The sequence below is a fragment of the Otolemur garnettii genome, unplaced genomic scaffold, assembly GCF_000181295.1.
Source record: "Otolemur garnettii isolate 467f Iridium unplaced genomic scaffold, OtoGar3 scaffold00126, whole genome shotgun sequence".
Classification (NCBI taxonomy): domain Eukaryota; kingdom Metazoa; phylum Chordata; class Mammalia; order Primates; family Galagidae; genus Otolemur; species Otolemur garnettii.
In genome coordinates this window covers 4,866,122-4,869,367 of record NW_003852521.1, presented here as the reverse complement: position 1 = coordinate 4,869,367, position 3,246 = coordinate 4,866,122, and the positions used below count along the sequence as shown (strand labels likewise).

General features: G+C 44.6%; 1 protein-coding gene across 1 annotated transcript in view; it reads right to left on the bottom strand.

The window, feature by feature from the left end:
- RMND1 (required for meiotic nuclear division 1 homolog) overlaps positions 1-3,246 on the bottom strand; it is a 37,591-nt gene that overhangs the window by 31,094 nt on the left and 3,251 nt on the right. The window contains exons 2-3 of the mRNA XM_012810115.2: positions 1,674-1,755; positions 362-867 (exon numbers count right to left, since the gene is read on the bottom strand). Of these exons, the coding sequence (XP_012665569.1) occupies positions 362-853 (492 nt within the window). The 5' untranslated portion in view covers positions 854-867; positions 1,674-1,755. The remainder of the gene's footprint in view (positions 1-361; positions 868-1,673; positions 1,756-3,246) is intronic.

Below are 3,246 nucleotides of genomic sequence, written 5' to 3'. Positions count from 1 at the left end.
GCCCGGCTATTTTTTGGTTGCAGCCGTCATTGTTGTTTGGCGGGTCCGGGCTGGGGATTCGAACCCGCCACCTTAGGTATACGTGGCTGGCGCCTTAGCCGGTTGAGCTATAGGCGCTGAGCCTTACAACTGTATTTTTATCTTTTATGGCCTACGTTTTTGTTTTTATATGAATCACTAATTCTTAAAATTTACGATTTTGATTCCCTTTGGACATAGTAGGCTTCAAAGATCCTGAAGAAAAGTCTGGAGCTGGCTGCCCGTTGACTCACATGAGCGGCAAGGCTGTGGTGCAACGCACACTCGTTTGGAGAGTGACTGGTGATCCCTAAACACAAGTGCAACAACCACACTGATTTACCTCATTCACAGACAGAACCGGAAGGTTGGTCCTGGACGGCTGCCTGGTCCTGGACGGTTTTAGTGGTCTCAGGAGCTGCGGAAAGTCCTGTTTTGGAACAAACGTTTCCGTTGATATAGATGAATAATGCCTCTTTAGTATTTTTATGAACCATTTAGGACCCAATACATTCGGTTTGTGGGTCACTTTCCTCGGAGCACCAAATGACTTCATGGTGGGAGGGTGAGATTTTTCATCCTGGCCACGTGTAGCACTTAACGGAGACAATATGCTTGGATTTGATATTTTCTGGTTCGTTGCCAGGATCAAACCCCCAGCTGCAGTATCAGGAAAGAACAAATCCCAGGTTTGATGCACTGTCTGTGTGCTGCACTTCACATGTTCAAATTCCTTAAGTGGTCCCAATGGTACATGAACAAGTTTCAGGCCCTGCTGGGCTTTTGACAATACACGGTGAGATCCGGCCAGGGCTCTGAGAAGTCTGGTTGGCATTACCACATCCCAAACTAAAAGAAAAAGAATTCAAAGTTCAAAGTTGTTGTTGTTTGAAATAGATACATTTCCCTAGGCAATATGCGTATTTCTTTAAAAATTTTTCCAAAACAGATACATCTTAACCTAATTCTAGGAAAAGAACAAGGTTAAAAAAATAAATACAGTGTTTCTGCCTTTTTTTCTTTGGTCAATGTTTGGCCTTCTTTCTGGAATATTATAAGATTATAAAGCTAGTGACATGAAAAGGACCTTAAAAAGGAAAACCAGAGTGATAGGACCTTTCATGTCAATAGCATGTCAATTTTTAAAAAATCTGTGCTTACAAATTCTTTTAATCTGCCAGGCCTGGTGGCTCACGCCTATAATTCTAGCACTCTGGGAGGCCGAGGCCAGTGGATCGCTTGAGCTCAGGAGATGGAGACCAGCCCAAGCAAGAGCCAGACCCCATCTCTACAAAAAATAGCCAGACCTTGTGCTGGGACCCTGTAGTCCCAGTTACTTGGGAGGCTGACATAAGAAGAATTCTAGAGCCTAGAAATTTGAGACTGCTGTCAGCTATAACACCAGTCTACATAGCACTCTACATGGGGCCACAGAGTGAGACTGTTTAAAAAAAAAAATTAAAAAATTCATTTATTCAATATTTATTCAGCCTTTATGTTGAGACAAGAAATGAAGTGAGGCCAAGGATGCATCCGAGAGCACAGGGCACCAGCCATCACAGGGCTTACTTCTGATTTTCTCACTATAATCCAATGAACAGACCCTACAACTGAGTTACAGTATGAGATGCTGAGGAAATGCACAAAGAGCTCACCTGTTTCTACAAGAAGAGGCAGGCAAGGCTTCTAGAAGACATAAGCTGCTTCTTGAAGGGGAAGGTGCTTTCCAGGTTGGGGCTGAGGATGAAAGCGGGTGAAGGCATGTCAGATACAAACACACTCCAGATAAAGAAGACAGACTGCGCACGAAAATAACTTTCCCCTTATTCACAGCATAAAATATTCTTTAAAAGTAAGCCCAAGCAGGTCATCAATAATACCTTAAAAGAACGTGTTAAGAACCAGAGATACAAGTATGAACGAACATTCTCAGAATTCACAGTGTAGCAGAGGAAACCAAATCCTGTGATGTACAAACCGCTATGAGGTCCAAAGCAGGGAGCATGTTGGGTGGGTGTGGCACAGTCACAGTGGTGACTTTAAGCTGGGAATTGACCCCTGGCAGAGAGGCGAGCAAATCAAATACCCCAGGTACACAGTCTTATCTGACAGACAAAGTGCAATCTCAAGGGAGGGAGGAGGGAGCTGCAAGAGAGGAGGACTGAAAAGGAGCCAGCAACCAGGTCATGAAAACATCCATAAGTCATCCTACAGAGTTTCTTCAGGTAGGAGATACCAGAGCCTTAAAATATGAATGTTACACAGTCAAATGTAGTTTTTCTTCAGATAGGGTCTCACTCTGTCACTCTATTGCCCAGGCTGGAATGCAGGGATACCAATCATAGCTCACTGTAACTTCCAACATGTAGGCTCAAGCCATCCTCCTGCCTCAGCCTCCCAAGTAGCTGGGAGTAGAAGTACAGCAGCCTTTTTTTTTTTCTTTTTAAGGAACAGGTTCCTGGGGTTGTTCTTAAATTCCTAGCTTCAAGCAATCCTCTTCTGAGGTAAGAGGATAGCTTGAGTCCAGGTCAAGGTTGTTGTGAGCTATGATTGTGGCACTGCACTCTAGCCTGGGCAACAGAGACCCTGTTTCAAACAAAAACCAAAACAAAGAGAAAAACCCAGTTCTTGTCTGACCCAATTTTCTCTCCCAGGTACTACACCTTTTTTTCTCTGAACTCCTTTCTTTGTTGTTGTTGTTGCAGTTTTGGCTAGGGCCGGGCTCGAACCTGCCACCCCCGGTACATGGGTCGGGTGCCCTACTCCTTGAGCCACAGGCACCACCTATGAACTCCTTGTTTTATTCATTCACTGTCTCCTACTCCTATGATTTCCTTCCTTCCTTCCTCTTTCCCTCCTTCCTTTTTTTGAGACAGAGTCTTAGTCTGTTATCCTGGGTAGAGTGCCACAGCATCATAGCTCACAGCAACCTCAAACTCCTGGGTTCCAGTGATCTTCTTGCCTCAGCCTCCCAAGTAGCTGGAACTACAGGTACCCGCTACAACTCCTAGCTAGTTTTTTCCTTTTTTTTTTTTTTTTTTAGGAGAGACACGGTCTTGCTCTTGGTCAACCTTGTCTTGAATTCCTGAGCTCACGAGCTCCACCACTTAGTCCACCCAGACTGCTAGGATTACAGGTGTGAGCCACCGCACCCTTCTCATTTCTTTTATACCCACTCCATTTGGGCTTTTATCCCTACTACTTCACCAAAACTCCCTTGTAAAGGTC